The following is a 20,252-nucleotide window of genomic DNA, read 5'->3' on the forward strand; positions in this document are numbered from 1 at the left end:
AACTGTATGTGTATATATATATATATATATATATATATATAAACTGTATGTGTATATATATATATATATATAAACTGTATGTGTATATATATATATATATATATATATATATATAAACTGTATGTGTGTATATATATATATATATATATATATATATATATATAAACTGTATGTGTATATATATATATATATATATATATATATATAAATAAACTGTATGTGTATATATATATATATATATATATATATATATATATATATATAAACTGTATGTGTATATATATATATAAACTGTATGTGTATATATATATATATAAACTGTATGTGTATATATATATATATATATATATATAAACTGTATGTGTGTATATATATATATATATATATATATATATAAACTGTATGTGTATATATATATATATATATAAACTGTATGTGTATATATATATATATATAAACTGTATGTGTATATATATATATATATAAACTGTATGTATATATATATATATAGGCCCAGAGGCAGAACTTTTTTTTAGTGATTTTTTTTTTCTGCAAAACATTTTGAAATGAAATCTAATTTTAAATTTGACAGTTGCACTAAAGCAGCAGCTCAGCTGCAATGTGTTGAGTAACTGGAGAATAAAGCATTTTTTAAAGTTTTATTATATATTGCAACAGGTGAAAAGTGCAATGCAAATTAGTTGCACAGAGAATTAAAGAAATTTTGTTGTTTTCAAAATGTCTCTTTAATAAATGTTTCCTTTGCTCTTGGTCTACATCACATAATTATAAGGTAAAAAGGTAGTAATTAAAAAGTGCATTGCTCACAAGAATGACTTACATTCAGAAGTCACAGCTTTGCAGAATGGTAAATGCTAGGCTGAAAAAATTCCTGAGAAAGTCATCAATCAGTGTGCTACTGCTCTGCTGTGCTGCTCCATATTTGACTGTTCTCTTCAAACAGTGCTTCGCTCTGGCTGCACCGTGTTAAGGAAAATTTAAATTTAGACAAAAACAGAAAAACTTAATCATAGTTTTAATAAATTAACATAAAGGTGACCCAGATTAAATGTCTAAAACAAAATTTAATATTAAAAGGGTATTAAATCAGCAATCATACGAAGAACAATTAGCATACTCAGTAATTATCCACTGGGACATCTCCCTTAAAACATGGTGCAAGCATAAATATGAACACCTGTAGATGAAAGCAAAAAGGATGTCAGAAGCTTTAGAGAAATATCACATAAAAATGTATAAAAAAAAATTTCCAAAAAAAAAAAACACCAAAAAGTCACTGATGAATTCCACTGAACAATCTTTGTTTGCGGAAAAAATATGAATGAAAAATGTAAGTGCTGTTCGTAGTGTGTGCACATTTAACCTTAAAGATGTTCAGATTCATCAAGGTATTTATTACCTTATTCCTGAGTACGTTAATTCTGTATGCTAATCCCCTCAACGGCGATACCACGTCTAGAGGGATATTTCTATTTAAAAGGTCTGTGCTTGCTGAATCAGATGTCGGTTTCCTTGGCGGATGACTCTGCATCTAGGTAGACAGCAGTAATTCTGTGATGGCTCATACTGGAGCGTAGTGTCCATTACTCACTCTGACGTCAAGTGGGATCAAAGTTGATGCGGCCAAGCAAGGTGGCAACAAAATAGCGCTATGAGTTGCAAACTGTTATTATGCAATTGTGGAAGTTCACATGTATAAAACGATCCTTAAAAGCGGGTAATAGATGCAATATCACTCCCAATATTTGCATCTTACAAAACACTGCTACCTTTCGTTCACGATTTGAAGTCTTTAGGGTCAGCTGGGTTTATATTCATTGGGCTCAAGATAGCAAATGTGACAAAATTTCCTGGTCAACGCATTCACCTGTCCTTTGGGCTTAAGTGCAGCAAGAGCACAGTGCTGTTTGAAGAGAACAGCCTGATGTTAAAGTTAAAGAACTCATAGTTCTTAATAGTTCCTGTATGTGTCCAGTTCTTTCTGCAGAGATGCTGCATTTTCTGCGATGACATTTAAGATCACAAAATGTTCTCCCTTGGGGTATATAGGTATAGATATATACAGATTTGTATAGGAATATCTATTTCAAAATACCTAGAACATTTCCCCCTATGTGAAGAACATTGGAATGTGAAATATTTACAGTACATACATAGTTAAACACTTTATTAAAAATTAATATTGCATAAATATGACTTACTTAACTGCAAAGAGTTCCAATGCACTTATATATGTCTATACAGTATATATATATATAAATATGTATTTATGTGTTTATATGTATATATATGCCTGTAAATACATATAAACACATATGTACACACACATATATATATATATACATTCATATACATATTTAGACATGTGTATGTATATATCTCTATGTTAAAGCCCTTTGCAGTCTTTTTTCCCCCTAACACCTTAGACCTCATATATTTGAACCCTTATAACTTTTTTGTGCAATTTGTTTTTATAATTTTTATCAGACAGTGTTATTATGATTGTAACTGTACTTTTAAAAGTATTTTTGAATAATTTTTTTCCACTTTTTATCTCGAATAACAGTTAAGAGGAATTATCTTATGATAGTTGGTAAACTGGTTTTACAGATGAGCAAAATAATTTGCAGCTTACATCATTAATCTATAAATATATGTTAAAAATCATACAGCTAAAATTAATATTTGTTTTTAAATAAAAAACTAAATACAGCAAAGGAAGATAAACGTACAACTACAGAATCAGAAGTAAAAATCTAGGGCCATAAACAATTGTTTGTTAGCCCGTGAAAAATGATTTATGATTCCAGTCATCCCGCATTCTATTTTATGATAGTGTGACAACTACTATATTGTTTATACAAGGTGTAATTCTCTTTACAAGCAGGTGTTCTAAAGATATTGCTCTGACATCCTCATCATAGACAAGACTATATAGCACATCCCTGTCCAACTGTCTTTATTCTGCTCTTCTCTTTAGGGTCCTGTCTGCGGTGTCTGGTGGATGTTGTCCCAGTAAAAAACGAGGAGGGGGATGTAATCATGTTTATCTTAAACTTTGAAGACCTGGCGATGCTCCTGGCAAGAAAGGCCAACAAAACACTTCACCAGAGGTTGACACGAGCTGCCTTACAATCAGGTTAACTATATAACTTTGTATGTGTGATATAAATACCTCATGGTCCTAGTATTCCCTAAATTTGCCTGAAAATGAAAAGTAATACATTTGACAAAAATAAAGTATTGAAAAGGGCTGTCCAAACTATTGCCCCACAGGCCATATCACCGAGCAGAAAACAGACACAAGTAACTTGTTAGCAGTTCTACACTTCTCATTAGGTAATTTACCCTGTATATTTCAACCAAATTTAAATATGATTATTGTATACAGTTTAATTAAATTACTTAATAGTTACTTAGGTTCTTAAGTAATTTTTAACTAAATATGTGATTATGATCTATTTTTATATTGTGGCATTATCTTTAGTACAAGTGTAAGTATAATATAATTTGGACTTGGCCATTTCTTCCATTAGTAATTGTCCCTTCACCAAAAAAATGTGGATATCCCTGGCATAGATCATTAATATTACTTAATTTGGAAATGCCCATAGCAGTTCTAAACATGATCGAAGATGTATAATGCCCATTGCTGGTGTTGTCTAACTTCAGTCTATGTTATCCTCTCTTTTATCCAGCAGAAAGATCCAAAATGAAGCCTAATTTCCTAAATTCCACTGCTGAATCAGATCTCATGAAGTATAGAACCATCAGCCAGATCCCTCAGTTTACCCTGAACTTCGTGGAGTTCAATCTAGAGAAACATCGTTCGGCATCCACCACTGAGATTGAGATTGTGGCTCCTAGTAATGCATTTGAGAGGACACAGAATGTTACTGAGAAGGTTACCCAGGTAAGTATCTATTAAAACCCTACTAGGAGAAAATTAGTTCTCTTTATCCCAGATGATCAAAGATTCTCCAGGTTAGAGAGAAATTATAATGCAGACTTCTCAGGGGCTGAACTCTGAATTCTTTAAGAAAAAGGGGGAACATAGAAGATGAGAGCTGCCTCCCATAGAAAGTAATAAAGCTCTCTGAATTCAAAATCTCACAGGTGAGAGTAAAGTTAACAGGGGAGCACCTGGTACTGATATAGTTAAACTGAAATGTTTTCATTACAATTTAGCTTGTATTTGCGTCTATTTTAGTATACATTACTTTTCTGTCAGTTAAATAAGTGTTATGTGAATTGTTAGCAAACTTTTGCTCAAGACAGCTGACGAGATCATGAAAATTTTGAGAGAGGTTTAGACAGACCCTGGGAACTCTCCTCTTCAGCCCAGGGAACTCCCTTGTCCCTCACACTTTCTGAAACTGTTAGTTTTATTTTACATAGAGCAAATACAATGTAATTTGTAAAAGATTTGCAGAAATATACAAAGTATCCGCTAGATTTAGAGTTCTGTGGCCAAAGGGGTGCGTTAGCTACGCGTACTTTTTTTCCCCCCGCACCTTTTAAATACCGCTGGTATTTAGAGTTCACAGAAGGGCTGCGTTAGGCTCCAAAAAGGGAGCGTAGAGCATAATTTACAGCCACTGCAACTCTAAATACCAGCGGTGCTTATAGACGCGGCCAGCTTAAAAAACGTGCTTGTGCACGATTCCCCCATAGGAAACAATGGGGCCGTTTGAGCTGAAAAAAAACCTAACACCTGCAAAAAAGCAGCGTTCATCTCCTAACGCAGCCCCATTGTTTCCTATGGGGAAACACTTCCTAAGTCTGCACCTAACACCCTAACATGTACCCCGAGTCTAAACACCCCTAACCTTAAACTTATTAACCCCTAATCTGCCGCCCCCGCTATCGCTGACCCCTGCATATTTTTTTAACCCCTAATCTGCCGCTCCGTACACCGCCGCCACCTACGTTATCCCTATGTACCCCTAATCTGCTGCCCCTAACACCGCCGACCCCTATATTATATTTATTAACCCCTAATCTGCCGCCCCCAATGTCACCGCCACCTACCTACACTTATTAACCCCTAATCTGCCGACCGGACCTCACCGCTACTATAATAAAGTTATCAACCCCTAATCCGCCTCACTAACCCTATAATAAATAGTATTAACCCCTAATCTGCCCTCCCTAACATCACCGACACCTAACTTCAAGTATTAACCCCTAATCTGCCGACCGGACCTCACCACTACTCTATTAAATTTATTAACCCCTAAAGCTAAGTCTAACCCTAACACTAACACCCCCCTAAGTTAAATATAATTTTTATCTAACAAAATAAATTAACTCTTATTAAATAAATTAATCCTAGTTAAAGCTAAATATTTACCTGTAAAATAAACCCTAATATAGCTACAATATAAATTACAATTATATTATAGCTATTTTAGGATTAATATTTATTTTACAGGCAACTTTGTATTTATTTTAACCAGGTACAATAGCTATTAAATAGTTAATAACTATTTAATAGCTACCTAGTTAAAATAATTACAAAATTACCTGTAAAATAAATCCTAACCTAAGTTACAATTAAACCTAACACTACACTATCAATAAATAAAATACATAAAATACCTACAAATAAATACAATTAAATAAACTAACTAAAGTACAAAAAATAAAAAAAGAACTAAGTTACAAAAAATAAAAAAATAATTTGCAAACATTAGAAAAATATTACAACAATTTTAAGCTAATTACACCTACTCTAAGCCCCCTAATAAAATAACAAAGCCCCCCAAAATAAAAAAATGCCCTACCCTATTCTAAAATACAAATAGAAAAGCACATACCCCTAATCTAACTCAAACCCCCCTTAAATAAACCTAACACTAAGCTCCTGAAGATCTCCCTACCTTATCTTCACCACGCCGGGTATCACCGATCCGTCCAGAGGAGCCTCCGAAGTCTTCATCCAAGCCCAAGCGGGGGCTGAAGAAGTCCATCATCGGGCTGAAGAGGTCCATCATCGGGCTGAAGAGGTCCATCATCGTGCTGAAGTCTTGATCCAAGCGGGCGCTGATTAGGTCCATCATCGGGCTGAAGTCTTGATCCAAGCGGGCGCTGAAGAGGTCCATCATCAGGCTGAAGTCTTCTATCAAGCGGCATCTTCAATCTTCTTTCTTCCGGATCCATCTTCATCCCGCCAACGCGGAACATCCATCCTGGCCGACGACTTCCCGACGAATGACGGTTCCTTTAAGGGACGTCATCCAAGATGGCGTCCCTCGAATTCCGATTGGCTGATAGGATTCTATCAGCCAATCAGAATTAAGGTAGGAAAATTCTGATTGGCTGATGGAATCAGCCAATCAGATTCAAGTTCAATCCGATTGGCTGATCCAATTCAGAATTTTCCTACCTTCATTCCGATTGGCTGATAGAATCCTATCAGCCAATCGGAATTCGAGGGACGCCATCTTGGATGACGTCCCTTAAAGGAACCGTCATTCGTCGGGAAGTCGTCGGCCAGGATGGATGTTCCGCGTTGGCGGGATGAAGATGGATCCGGAAGAAAGAAGATTGAAGATGCCGCTTGATAGAAGACTTCAGCCCGATGATGGACCTCTTCAGCGCCCGCTTGGATCAAGACTTCAGCCCGATGATGGACCTCTTCAGCGCCCGCTTGGATCAAGACTTCAGCCCGATGATGGACCCCCGCTTGGGCTTGGATGAAGACTTCGGAGGCTCCTCTGGACGGATCGGTGATACCCGGCGTGGTGAAGATAAGGTAGGGAGATCTTCAGGAGCTTAGTGTTAGGTTTATTTAAGGGGGGTTTGAGTTAGATTAGGGGTATGTGGGTGGTGGGTTGTAATGTTGGGGGGGTATTGTATGTTTTTTTTTACAGGCAAAAGAGCTGAATTCTTTGGGGCATGCCCCGCAAAAGGCCCTTTTAAGGGCTGGTAAGGTAAAAGAGCTTTTCTATTTGTATTTTAGAATAGGGTAGGGCATTTTTTTATTTTGGGGGCTTTGTTATTTTATTAGGGGGCTTAGAGTAGGTGTAATTAGCTTAAAATTGTTGTAATTTTTTTTATTGTTTGTAAATTATTTTTTTATTTTTTGTAACTTAGTTTATTTTTTATTTTTTGTACTTTAGTTAGTTTATTTAATTGTATTTATTTGTAGGTATTTTATGTAATTAATTTATTGATAGTGTAGCGTTAGGTTTAATTGTAGATAATTGTAGGTATTTTATTTAATTAATTTATTGATAGTGTAGTGTTAGGTTTAATTGTAACTTAGGTTAGGATTTATTTTACAGGTAATTTTGTAATTATTTTAACTAGGTAGCTATTAAATAGTTATTAACTATTTCATAGCTATTGTATCTGGTTAAAATAAATACAAAGTTACCTGTAAAATAAATATTAATCCTAAAATAGCTACAATATAATTATTATTTATATTGTAGCTATATTAGGGTTTATTTTACAGGTAAGTATTTACCTTTAAATAGGATTAATTTATTTAATAAGAGTTAATTTATTTCGTTAGATAAAAATTATATTTAACTTAGGGGGGTGTTAGTGTTAGGGTTAGACTTAGCTTTAGGGGTTAATACATTTATTAGAGTAGCGGCGAGGTCCGGTCGGTAGATTAGGGGTTAATACTTGAAGTTAGGTGTCAGCGATGTTAGGGAGGGCAGATTAGGGGTTAATACTATTTATTATAGGGTTATTGAGGCGGGAGTGAGGCGGATTAGGGGTTAATAACTTTATTATAGTAGCTGAGAGGTCCGGTCGGCAGATTAGGGGTTAATAATTGTAAGTAGGTGGCGGCAACGTTGGGGGGGGCAGATTAGGGTGTAATAAATATTATGTAGGTGTTGGCGGTGTTAGGGGCAGCAGATTAGGGGTACATAGGGATAACGTAGGTTGCGGCAGTGTGTGGTCGGCAGATTAGGGGTTAAAAAATGTAATAGAGTGGCGGCGATTTGGGGGGGCCTCGGTTTAGGGGTACATAGGTAGTTTATGGGTGTTAGTGTACTTTAGAGCACAGTAGTTAAGAGCTTTATGAACCGGCGTTAGCCCAGAAAGCTCTTAACTCCTGGCTTTTCTCTGCGGCTGGAGTCTTGTCGTTAGAGTTCTAACGCTCACTTCAGCCAAGACTCTAAATACCAGAGTTAGAAAGATCCCATTGAAAAGATAGGATACGCAAATGGCGTAGGGGGATCTGCGGTATGGAAAAGTCGCGGCTGGAAAGTGAGCTTTAGACCCTTTCATGACTGACTCTAAATACCAGCGGGCGGCCAAGACCAGCATTAGGAGCCCCTAACGCTGGTTTTGACGGCTAACGCAGAACTCTAAATCTAGTGGTTTATTTGTTAAACTTACACAGAAACTTTCAAATCATAGTCAGAATTTCTAAAATCACAATCCTATATACAGAATCTAAATGCATTTAAATACAAAATAGAAAGTTCAAAGCTTAAACGTAATACAACTCAAAAGAGGCAATTTGAATTCTAAAGTAAAAGTAAATGCAAAGCGCAAAGTGTAAATCATCTAATCTAAGCAGAAAGCTTTAGATCATTGTGCCCTTTATGTTTTGATTGCTCTCAAGAATGGACCATCTATATGGAGGAGTGAGAAAAGAAAGATTGAGAAAAAGTTTTGCTGGAGGAGACCCAACATTCTAGTTATCAGAAAAAAAACTTTCACATGACATTATTGTCTTTTAAAAATTTTGATTTGTTTTTTATTTTGTAAGATTTTATGCTAAACATACACTAAGGTTTTCCAAATGGTAATTTAGTTTTCAGATATCTTGCACACTTGCTTACATTACTCCATGCTGTAAGCAATCTTCCTAGAGCTATGCAGAGCTCATGGTAATGAAACACATTCTATTTGATAAATGGAAAAAGCTAATTAGTTATGAGTCAGTAGTTATGAGTTTTATGCTACAACGCTGTAGCATAAAACTCATAACTAAAGTGCTAAAAAGTACACTAACACCCATAAACTACCTATTAACCCCTAAACCGAGGCCCTCCCGCATCACAAACACTACCTTAAAATTATTAACCCCTAATCTGCCGCTCCGGACATCGCCGCCACTAGAACATATTAACCCCTAAACCGTCGCACTCCCGCCTCGCAAACATTAGTTAAATATTATTAACCCCTAATCTGCCGTCCCTAACATCGCCGCCACCTACCTACATTTATTAACCCCTAATCTGCCGCCCCCAACGTCGCCGCCACTATATTATATTTATTAACCCCTAAATCTAAGTCTAACCCTAACACCCCCTAACGTAAATATAATTTAAATAAATATAAATACAAATTACTATCATTACCTAAATAATTCCTATTTAAAACTAAATACTTACCTATAAAATAAACCCTAAGCTAGCTACAATATAACTAATAGTTAACCAACCCCCAAATAAAACCCTAACTAAAAAAAAACTAAGCTCCCCATTGCCCTGAAAAGGGCATTTGGATGGGCATTGCCCTTAAAAGGGCATTTAGTTCTATTGCGGCCCAAAGCCCTAACCTAAAAATAAAACCCACCCAATACACCCTTAAAAAATCCTAACACTAACCCCCGGGCAGAAGTCTTCATCCAGACGGCATATTCTATCTTAATCCTTCCGATTGGATCAGCCAAAAGGATTGAAGTTCAATCCTATTGGCTTCTCCCGGTAAGTGAATCTTCGGGGGTTAGTGTTATGATTTTTTAAGGGTGTATTGGATGGGTTTTATTTTTAGGTTAGGGCTTTGGGCCGCAATAGAGCTAAATGCCCTTTTAAGGGCAATGTCCATCCAAATGCCCTTTTCAGGGCAATGGGGAGCTTAGTTTTTTTTTAGTTAGGGTTTTATTTGGGGGGTTGGTTGTGTGGGTGGTGGGTTTTACTGTTGGGGGGTTGTTTGTAAAAAAAAATTACAGGCAAAAGAGCTGATTTCTTTGGGGCAATGCCCAGCAAAAGGCACTTTTCCGGGCTATTGGTAGTTTAGTTTAGGCTAGGTTTTTTTTTTTATTTTGGGTGGGTTTTTTTTATTTTGATAGGGCTATTAGATTAGGTGTAATTAGTTTAAAGATCTTGTAATATGTTTTTTTATTTTCTGTAATTTAGTGTTTTTTGTTTTTTTTTGTAATTTAGCTAATTTAATTTAATTTAGTTCATTGTATTTAATTTAGGTAATTTATTTAATTGTACTGTAGTGTTAGGTGTTAGTGTAACTTAGGTTAGATTTTATTTTACAGGTCAATTTGTATTTATATTAGCTAGGTAGTTATTAAATAGTTAATAACTATTTAGTAACTAATCTACCTAGTTAAAATAAATACAAACTATCCTGTAAAATAAAAATAAACCCTAAGATAGCTACAATGTAACTATTAGTTATATTGTAGCTAGCTTAGGGTTTATCTTACAGGTAAGTATTTAGTTTTAAATAGGAATTATTTAGGTAATGATAGTAATTTTTAGTTAGATTTATTTTAATTATATTTAAGTTAGGGGGTGTTAGGGTTAGACTTAGATTTAGGGGTTAATAAATTTAATATAGTGGCGGCGACGTTGGGGGCGGCAGATTAGGGGTTAATAATATTGAAATAATGTTTGCAAGGCGGGAGTGCGGCGGTTTAGGGGTTAATATGTTTATTATAGTGGCGGTGATGTTGGGGTGTGGCAAATTAGGGGTTAATAACATTATGTAGGTGTCGGCGATGTTGTGGGCAGCAGATTAGGGGTTCATAACTCATAAGTATAATGTAGGTGGCAGTGATGTTGGGGGCAGCAGATTAGGGTTCATAAACATAATCTAGGTGGCGGCGATGTCCGGAGCGGCAGATTAGGGGTTAATGAGTATAATGTAGGTGTCGGCGATGTCGGGGACGGCATATTAGGGGTTAATAAGTGTAAGATTAGGGGTGTTTAGACTCAGGGTTTATGTTAGGGTGTTAGGTGTAAACATATAATGTGTTTCCCCTTAGGAATCAATGGGGCTGCGTTACTGAGCTTTATGCTGCTTTTTGGCAGGTGTTAGATTTTCTCTCAGCCGGCTCTCCCCATTGATGTCTATGGGGAAATCGTGCATGAGCACGTACAACCAGCTCACCGCTGACTTAAGCAGCGCTGGTATTGGAGTGCGTTATGGAGCACAATTTTTCTCTACACTCACTTCTTGCCTGATAATGCCGGGTTTCTGAAAACCTGTAATACCAGCGCTGTAGGAAAGTGAGCGGTGAGAATAACGTGCAAATTAACACCGCACCCCTCATACCGCAAAACTCGTAATCTGGCCGTAAATTATTTAACTAATTTTCTAATAATTACAAATGTTGCCATAATCCTTCTCAAGCAAAATATTTATTAGGCTTGTTATTTTTATTTTCTATTTCTCTTGTAAGGTGTATCCAGTCCACGGATTCATCCATTACTTGTGGGGGATATTCTCCTTCCCAACAGGAAGCTGCAAGAGGATCACCCACAGCAGAGCTGTCTATATAGCTCCTCCCCTAACTGCCACCTCCCAGTCATTCTCTTGCAGCTCTCGACAAGGGAAGTAGCTAGAGATATGTGGTGAATTAATGTAGTTTATCTTCAATCAAAAACATAATTTATGCTTACCTGATAAATTCCTTTCTTCTGTAGTGTGATCAGTCCACGGGTCATCATTACTTGTGGGATATTAACTGCTCCCCTACAGGAAGTGCAAGAGGATTCACCCAGCAGAGTTGCTATATAGCTCCTCCCCTCTACGTCACCTCCAGTCATTCGACCAAGGACCAACGAGAAAGGAGAAGCCAAGGGTGTAGTGGTGACTGGAGTATAATTTAAAAAATATTTACCTGCCTTAAAAAACAGGGCGGGCCGTGGACTGATCACACTACAGAAGAAAGGAATTTATCAGGTAAGCATAAATTATGTTTTCTTCTGTTAAGTGTGATCAGTCCACGGGTCATCATTACTTGTGGGATACCAATACCAAAGCAAAAGTACACGGATGACGGGAGGGATAGGCAGGCTCTTTATACAGAAGGAACCACTGCCTGAAGAACCTTTCTCCCAAAAATAGCCTCCGAGGAAGCAAAAGTGTCAAATTTGTAAAATTTGGAAAAAGTATGAAGCGAAGACCAAGTTGCAGCCTTGCAAATCTGTTCAACAGAGGCCTCATTCTTAAAGGCCCAAGTGGAAGCCACAGCTCTAGTGGAATGAGCTGTAATTCTTTCAGGAGGCTGCTGTCCAGCAGTCTCATAAGCTAAACGAATTATGCTACGAAGCCAAAAAGAGAGAGAGGTAGCAGAAGCTTTTTGACCTCTCCTCTGACCAGAGTAAACGACAAACAGGGAAGACGTTTGTCGAAAATCTTTAGTTGCCTGTAAATAAAATTTAAGGGCACGAACTACATCCAGATTGTGCAAAAGACGTTCCTTCCTCGAAGAAGGATTTGGGCACAAGGATGGAACAACAATCTCCTGATTGATATTCCTGTTAGTGACTACCTTAGGTAAGAACCCAGGCTTAGTACGCAGAACTACCTTATCCGAGTGAAAAATCAAATAAGGAGAATCACAATGTAAGGCTGATAACTCAGAGACTCTTCGAGCCGAGGAAATAGCCATTAAAAATAGAACTTTCCAAGATAACAACTTTATATCAATGGAATGAAGGGGTTCAAACGGAACACCCTGTAAAACGTTAAGAACAAGGTTTAAACTCCATGGTGGAGCCACAGCTTTAAACACAGGTTTAATCCTGGCCAAAGCCTGACAAAAAGCCTGAACGTCTGGAACTTCTGACAGACGCTTGTGTAACAGAATGGACAGAGCTGAGATCTGTCCCTTTAAGGAACTAGCGGATAACCCCTTTTCTAAACCTTCTTGTAGAAAAGACAATATCCTAGGAATCCTAACCTTACTCCAAGAGTAACCTTTGGATTCGCACCAATATAGGTATTTACGCCATATTTTATGGTAAATCTTTCTGGTGACAGGCTTCCTAGCCTGTATTAAGGTATCAATAACTGACTCAGAAAAACCACGCTTTGATAAGATCAAGCATTCAATTTCCAAGCAGTCAGCTTCAGAGAAGTTAGATTTTGATGTTTGAAAGGACCCTGAATCAGAAGGTCCTGTTTCAGAGGTAACGACCAAGGTGGACAGAATGACATGTCCACCAGATCTGTATACCAAGTCCTGCGTGGCCATGCAGGCGCTATTAGAATCACTGATGCTTTCTCCTGTTTGATTCTGGCAATCAATCGAGGAAGCATCGGGAAAGGTGGAAACACATAAGCCATCCTGAAGGTCCATGGTGCTGTCAAGGCATCTATCAGGACCGCTCCCGGATCCCTGGATCTGGACCCGTAGCGCGGAAGCTTGGCGTTCTGTCGAGACGCCATGAGATCTATCTCTGGTTTGCCCCAACGTGGAAGTATTTGGGCAAAGACCTCTGGATGAAGTTCCCACTCCCCCGGATGAAAAGTCTGACGACTTAAGAAATCCGCCTCCCAGTTCTCCACTCCCGGGATGTGGATTGCAGACAGGTGGCAAGAGTGAGACTCTGCCCAGCGAATTATCTTCGATACTTCCATCATTGCTAGGGAGCTTCTTGTCCCTCCCTGATGGTTGATATAAGCTACAGTCGTGATGTTGTCCGACTGGAACCTGATGAACCCCCGAGTTGCTAACTGGGGCCAAGCCAGAAGAGCATTGAGGACTGCTCTCAATTCCAGAATGTTTATTGGAAGAAGACTCTCCTCCTGATTCCATAGTCCCTGAGCCTTCAGAGAATTCCAGACAGCGCCCCAACCTAGTAGGCTGGCGTCTGTTGTTACAATTGACCAGTCTGGCCTGCTGAATGGCATTCCCCTGGACAGATGTGGCCGATAAAGCCACCATAGAAGAGAATTTCTGGTCTCTTGAATGGAATGAAGGACACGGCATGCATTTTGAAGTTTTGTTAACCTGTCCTCTGTCAGGTAAATCTTCATTTCTACGGAATCTATCAGAGTCCCCAGGAAGGGAACTCTTGTGAGTGGAAAGAGAGAACTTTTCTCTTCGTTCACTTTCCATCCATGCGACCTTAGAAATGCCAGTACTATCTCTGTATGAGATTTGGCAGTTTGAAAGCTTGAAGCTTGTATCAGTATGTCGTCTAAGTACGGAGCTACTGAAATTCCTCGCGGTCTTAGTACCGCCAGAAGAGTGCCCAGAACCTTTGTGAAGATTCTTGGAGCCGTAGCCAGTCCGAATGGAAGAGCTACAAACTGGTAATGCCTGTCTAAAAAGGCAAACCTTAGATACCGGTAATGACTTCTGTGAATCGGTATGTGAAGGTAAGCATCCTTTAAATCCACTGTGGTCAAGTACTGACCCTCTTGGATCATGGGCAAAATTGTTCGAATAGTTTCCATCTTGAACGATGGAACTCTTAGGAATTTGTTTAGGATCTTTAAATCCAAGATTGGCCTGAAGGTTCCCTCTTTTTGGGAACTACAAACAGATTTGAGTAAAACCCTTGTCCTTGTTCCAACCGCGGAACTGGATGGATCACTCCCATTAATAAAAGATCTTGTACGCAGCGTAGAAACGCTTCCTTCTTTGTTAGGTTTGTTGACAACCTTGACAGATGAAATCTCCCTCTTGGGGGAGAGGATTTGAAGTCCAGAAGGTATCCCTGAGATATGATCTCTAACGCCCAGGGATCCTGAACATCTCTTGCCCAAGCCTGGGCGAAGAGGGAAAGTCTGCCCCCCACTAGATCCGGTCCCGGATCGGGGGCCCTCAATTCATGCTGTCTTAGGGGCAGCAGCAGGTTTTCTGGCCTGTTTGCCCCTGTTCCAGGACTGGTTAGGTTTCCAGCCTTGTCTGTAGCGAGCAACAGCTCCTTCCTCTTTTGGTGCAGAGGAAGTTGATGCTGCTCCTGCTTTGAAATTACGAAAGGAACGAAAATTGGACTGTCTAGCCTTGGCTTTGGCCTTGTCCTGAGGCAGGGCATGACCTTTACCTCCTGTAATGTCATCAATAATCTCTTTCAAGCCGGGCCCGAATAAGGTCTGCCCTTTGAAAGGAATATTAAGCAATTTAGATTTAGACGTAACATCAGCTGACCAGGATTTTAGCCACAGAGCTCTGCGTGCCTGAATGGCGAATCCTGAATTTTTAGCCGCAAGTTTAGTTAAATGTACTACGGCATCTGAAATAAATGAATTAGCTAACTTAAGGAATTTAAGTTTGTGTGTGATGTCATCTAGTGTGGATGATTGAAGTGTCTCTTCCAGAGACTCAAACCAAAATGCTGCTGCAGCCGTGACAGGCGCAATACATGCAAGAGGTTGCAATATAAACCCTTGTTGAACAAACATTTTCTTAAGGTAACCCTCTAATTTTTTATCCATTGGATCTGAAAAAGCACAGCTATCCTCCACTGGGATAGTGGTACGCTTAGCTAAAGTAGAAACTGCTCCCTCCACCTTAGGGACCATTTGCCATAAGTCCCGTGTGGCGGCGTCTATTGGAAACATTTTTCTGAATATAGGAGGGGGTGAGAAAGGCACACCGGGTCTATCCCACTCCTTAGTAACAATGTCAGTAAGTCTCTTAGGTATAGGAAAAACGTCAGTACTCGTCGGTACCGCAAAATATTTATCCAACCTACACATTTTTTCTGGGATTGCAACTGTGTTACAATCATTCAGAGCCGCTAATACCTCCCCTAGTAACACACGGAGGTTCTCAAGCTTAAATTTAAAATTTGAAATGTCTGAGTCCAGTTTATTTGGATCAGAACCGTCACCCACAGAATGAAGCTCTCCGTCTTCACGTTCTGCAAACTGTGACGCAGTATCAGACATGGCCCTTGCATTATCAGCGCACTCTGTTCTCATCCCAGAGTGATCACGTTTACCTCTTAGTTCTGGTAGTTTAGCCAAAACTTCAGTCATAACAGTAGCCATATCTTGTAATGTGATTTGTAATGGCCGCCCAGATGCACTCGGCGCTACAATATCACGCACCTCCTGAGCGGGAGATGCAGGTACTGACACGTGAGGCGAGTTAGTCGGCATAACTCTCCCCTCGTTGTTTGGTGAAATTTGTTCAATTTGTACAGATTGACTATTTTTTAAAGTAGCATCAATACATTTAGTACATAAATTTCTATTGGGCTCCACTTTGGCATTAACACATATAGCACAGAGATATTCCTCTGAATCAGACATGTTTAACACACTAGCAAATAAACAGCAACTTGGAAATACTTTTCAAAGTAATTTACAAATAATATGAAAACGAACTGTGCCTTTAAGAAGCACAGAAAATATTATAACAGATAAAATAATTAAGTTATAGCATCAATCTTTGTCAGAATATACAGTTTTAGCAAAGGATTGTTCCCCTCAGCAAATGATAACTAACCCAGGCAGCAGAAAAAAATACACAAATAAACGTTTTTTATATCACAGTCAATACCCTCAGCACAGCTCTGCTGTGAATGATTACTTCCCTCAAAAAAGACTCTTGAGATCCCTGAACTCTGTAGAGATGAACCGGATCATGCAGGAAGAAAATGAACCTCTGACTGAGTTTTTCTGATGCATAGTGAAAGCACCAAAATGGCCCCTCCCCCACACACATAACAGTGAGAGGGATCAGTGAACTGCTCTAATTTAAATCAAAACTATTGCCAAGTGGAAAAAAAGTGCCCAAAACATTTTTTCACCCAGTACCTCAGAGAAAAAAACGTTTTTACATGCCAGCAAAAAAACGTTTTACCTCAATAATTAATTGTCATTTAAAACCTATTGCAAGTCCCTGCAAAATAGGTTAAGTCTATGTATACAGTTTAAAAGCCAGAGAAGTACCATTTCCCAGAAAACTGAAGTGTAAAATATACATACATGACAGCCTGATATCAGCTACATCTACTGCATTCAAGGCTGAGTTTACATTATAAGGGTATGGCAGGATTTTCTCATCAATTCCATGTCAGAAAATAATAAACTGCTACATACCTCTTTGCAGATTAATCTGCCTGCTGTCCCCTGATCTGAAGTTTACCTCTCCTCAGATGGCCGAGAAACAGCAATATGATCTTAACTACTCCGGCTAAAATCATAGAAAAACTCAGGTAGATTCTTCTTCAAATTCTACCAGAGAAGGAATAACACACTCCGGTGCTATTATAAAATAACAAACTTTTGATTGAAGATATAAAAACTAAATATATCACCATAGTCCTCTCACACATCCTATCTAGTCGTTGGGTGCAAGAGAATGACTGGAGGTGACGTAGAGGGGAGGAGCTATATAGCAACTCTGCTGGGTGAATCCTCTTGCACTTCCTGTAGGGGAGCAGTTAATATCCCACAAGTAATGATGACCCGTGGACTGATCACACTTAACAGAAGAAAGTTTATTATTTTCAAATGGTACCGGAGTTGTACTATTTTGGCTTCAGGCAGAGAGGTGAAGAAGAGTCTGCCTGAAGTTTTTTGATGATCTTAGCAGTTTGTAACTAAGGTCCACTGCTGTTCTCACACATAACTGAAGAGATGGGTAACTTCAGCTGGGGGAATAGCGTGCAGGGTCTCCTGCTCTGAGGTATGTGCAGTTTTAAATTTTTCTAGAGAGATGATAAGCTAGACAATGCTGACAATACCTGATTTATTTAAGGTAAGCCTGATTACAGTGATTTAATAACGACTGGTATCATGCTTGCTGTAAAGGGTAATATTTTTGTTATTTACTCTCATTACTTAATAGATATAACGTTTGCTTGATGTATATAAACGTTTACTACAAATAGTGCTAAAACTTTATTCTGGGGCACAGTTTTTCCACATGGCTGACTAGATTTTGCCTAGGGATAGTTTTTTAAGGCCCTCTCACTGTGAGTACATGTTGGGAGGGGCCTATTTTCGCGCCTTAATTGCGCAGTAGTTTTTGCAGCTTGAGACATCTAGCTTCCCTGAAGGAGTCCCCTGACATATAGGACCCCTCTACAGGGTTTTTGTGCCTTCCAAAGTCGTTGTATGGGCAGGTAGGAGCAACAGTAGAGCTGTGGCAGTTGGTTGTGACTGTTTAAAAACGGCTATATCGTTTTTTTGATCCGGTTTTGAAACTAAGGGGTTAATCATCCATTTGCAAGTGGGTGCAATGCTATTTCAGTCTATTATACACACTGTAAAAATTTCGGAGAATTTACTGCTTTTTTCACTGTTTTGCAGTTTATGTGATTGTTTTTTTCTCTTAAAGGCACAGTACCGTTTTTATTTTTTGCTTGTTCAGTTATTAAATTGTTTTCCAAGCTTGCTGGTCTCATTCCTAGTCTGTTTAAACATGTCTGACATAGAGGAAACTCATTGTTCATTATGTTTAGAAGCCATTGTGGAACCCCCTCTTAGAATGTGTACCAAATGCACTGATTTTACTATAGATTACAAAGACCATATTCTGGCTTTAAAAAATTTATCACCAGAAGAAATTGACAAGGAGGAAGTTATGCCGTCTAACTCTCCCCACGTGTCAGAACCTATAACTCCCGCTCAGGGGATGCCAAGTACATCTAGCGCGCCCATTGCATATACCTTACAAGATATGGCAGCAGTTATGAATCATACCCTTACAGAGGTATTATCTAAACTTCCAGGATTGCAAGGAAAGCGAGACAGCTCTGGGACTAGAATACAGAGCTCTCTGACGCTTTAGTGGCTATGTCTGATACACCCTCACAATGTACTGAAGCTGAAGCAGGGGAGCTTCAATCTGTGGGTGATTTTTCTGATTCAGGGAAGATACTTCAACCTGATTCTGATATGTCTACATTTAAATTTAAGCTTGAACACCTCCGCATATTGCTCAGGGAGGTCTTAGCAACTCTGGATGACTGTAACGCTATTGTAGTCCCAGAGAAATTATGTAGATTGGATAAATACTATGCAGTACCTACTTACACTGATGTTTTTCCAATTCCTAAGAGGTTTTCTGAAATTATTACTAAGGAATGGGATAGACCAGGTGTACCGTTCTCTCCCCCTCCTGTTTTTAAAAGATGTTTCCTATAGACGCCGCTACACAGGACTTGTGGCAGACGGTCCCTAAGGTGGAGGGAGCAGTTTCTACTCTAGCTAAGCGTACCACTATCCCTGTCGAGGACAGTTGTGCTTTTCTAGATCCAATGGATAAAAAATTAGAGGGTTACCTTAAGAAAATGTTTATTCAACAAGGATTTATTCTCCAGCCTCTTGCATGCATTGCCCCAGTCACTGCTGCTGCAGCTTTCTGGTTTGAGTCTCTAGAGGAGGCTCTACAGGTTGAAACCCCGTTGGAAGATATTATTGACAAGCTTAAGGCCCTTAAGCTAGCCAATTCATTTATTTCTGATGCCGTTGTTCATTTAACCAAGCTAATGGCTAAAAATTCAGGTTTTGCTATTCAGGCGCGTAGGGCATTATGGCTTAAATCCTGGTCAGCTGACGTGATTTCAAAGTCTAAACTTCTCAACATTCCCTTCAAAGGACAGACCCTATTCAGGCCTGGACTGAAGGAGATCATTTCTGACATCACTGGAGGAAAAGGTCACGCCCTTCCTCAAGACAGGTCTAACAAATTAAGGACCAAACAGTCTAGTTTTCGGCCCTTTCGAAACTTCAAGAGTGGCGCAGCTTCAACTTCCTCTAACACAAAACAAGAGGGAACTTTTGCCCAGTCTAAGCTGGTCTGGAGACCTAACCAGGCTTGGAACAAGGGGAAACAGGCCAAAAAGCCTGCTGCTGCCTCTAAGACAGCATGAAGGAGCAGCCCCCAATACGGAAACGGATCTAGTAGGGGGCAGACTCTCTCTCTTCGCCCAGTCTTGGGCAAGAGATGTCCAGGATCCCTGGGCATTGGAAATTGTGTCCAAGAGTTATCTTCTGGAATTCAAAACCTCTCCCCCAAAAGGGAGATTTCATCTCTCACATTTATCTGCAAACCAGATAAAGAGAGAGGCATTCTTACATTGTGTTCAAGACCTCCTAGTTATGGGAGTGATCCACCCAGTTCCGCAGGAGGAACAGGGGCAGGGCTTCTATTCAAATCTGTTTGTAGTTCCCAAGAAAGAGGGAACATTCAGACCAATCTTAGATCTCAAGATCTTAAACAAATTTCTCAGAGTCCCATCATTCAAGATGGAGACTATTCGAACAATCCTTCCTATGATCCAGGAGGGTCAATATATGACTACCGTAGACTTAAAGGATGCTTA

At 38.9% G+C, this 20,252-nt stretch overlaps 1 protein-coding gene across 1 annotated transcript in view; it reads left to right on the top strand.

The window, feature by feature from the left end:
• KCNH6 (potassium voltage-gated channel subfamily H member 6) overlaps positions 1 to 20,252 on the top strand; it is a 730,996-nt gene that overhangs the window by 342,133 nt on the left and 368,611 nt on the right. Inside the window, exons 3-4 of the mRNA XM_053699785.1 lie at positions 3,002 to 3,160; positions 3,720 to 3,934. Coding sequence (XP_053555760.1) covers positions 3,002 to 3,160; positions 3,720 to 3,934 — 374 coding nt within the window. The remainder of the gene's footprint in view (positions 1 to 3,001; positions 3,161 to 3,719; positions 3,935 to 20,252) is intronic.

Source organism: Bombina bombina, chromosome 1 (genome assembly GCF_027579735.1).
Source record: "Bombina bombina isolate aBomBom1 chromosome 1, aBomBom1.pri, whole genome shotgun sequence".
In the NCBI taxonomy this organism is placed as follows: domain Eukaryota; kingdom Metazoa; phylum Chordata; class Amphibia; order Anura; family Bombinatoridae; genus Bombina; species Bombina bombina.